This window comes from Pundamilia nyererei, unplaced genomic scaffold (genome assembly GCF_000239375.1).
Source record: "Pundamilia nyererei isolate P.nyererei 1_Seehausen unplaced genomic scaffold, PunNye1.0 scaffold00037, whole genome shotgun sequence".
Lineage (NCBI taxonomy): Eukaryota > Metazoa > Chordata > Actinopteri > Cichliformes > Cichlidae > Pundamilia > Pundamilia nyererei.
In genome coordinates, this window is record NW_005187438.1 from 4,411,115 (window position 1) to 4,412,132 (window position 1,018).

The following is a 1,018-nucleotide window of genomic DNA, read 5'->3' on the forward strand; positions in this document are numbered from 1 at the left end:
CATATATTTTTAGATTCTAGCATGATTTATATAAACAACTGTCAGTGCTCTTTTGCCGGTGTCTAGATTTTTATAGCGCTTAAATAATAAACTGTGATTCTTATCTACTGCTTTGAGAGTGTTACCGTTGCTGCCTTTTTTTCCACACCAGGTCAGACCATTCAGGGCATATCCCAACACAGTGTCCTCCAAAGTGACAAAACAATCTTTTCTCTTCTCAGTGAAACCATGGACCACAACCTTGGTTTTGCTCCAGAACATCATCTAACCCACAAACACAGATATTTATGTATTGTTAAACAGATCATGAATGATTGTGAGAGATGAGATGATTGAGATGGTGTAATCATTGATTATTACTTTGTTGCACTGAGGTTTGAAGGGGGCTGCGGCAATCAGAGGATCATAAGCTTGCACTGGAACGTTACATGGATCCTTGTTCACATAGGCCTGCTCAAATGCAACCCATAGCCTTTGACAGTCATATCTAAAAATAAATAAATAACGTTTTTTAATGTTTAGGTGTATTTTCTTTTAAAGAAATGCTAAATATGCAAAATATTGTATCGCGTTTACATAACTCTTATATATTTGTTGTTTATGGCAGTTTATGGCAGGGAAATTGCCATGGGGTTAGACTCTGGACACTGACTGTGCACTTCTTAATGTCATGTTTTTAGTGAAGCACTTTGTAACTTTTTTTCTTTTAAAGCAAAATTCAAATATCCCAGAAGGAAACAGGCAAAAACACCTGACAGATATGTTCATAGTTCACATCTCCGTCTAGGTACTATAGGTGCAGTGGTATACATCATTTTTGATACTAATGACATGAAAACCAGCTGAGCAGACATCAGCAGATCAATCACTGACTATAATACCAATCCTGCTGTTAAGCAAAGCAGCCTTGCCACTTCATGAGTTCAAATGCAGTTAGTGCTGTATTTGCCAAAAATGCTTAAACATGCAAAGATGCAAGTGCACATGTACACATTCATTAATTACTCATTCATCATTT

At 36.6% G+C, this 1,018-nt stretch overlaps 1 protein-coding gene across 1 annotated transcript in view; it reads right to left on the reverse strand.

Moving 5' to 3' along the window:
- Positions 1-487, reverse strand: part of LOC102199820 (ADP-ribosyl cyclase/cyclic ADP-ribose hydrolase 1-like) — a gene marked incomplete at its 5' end in the record, with an annotated part of 4,243 nt that extends 3,756 nt beyond the window's left edge. Inside the window, 2 exons of the mRNA XM_005730517.1 lie at positions 126-264; positions 361-487. Of these exons, the coding sequence (XP_005730574.1) occupies positions 126-264; positions 361-487 (266 nt within the window). The remainder of the gene's footprint in view (positions 1-125; positions 265-360) is intronic.
- Positions 488-1,018: the final 531 nt, after the last annotated feature.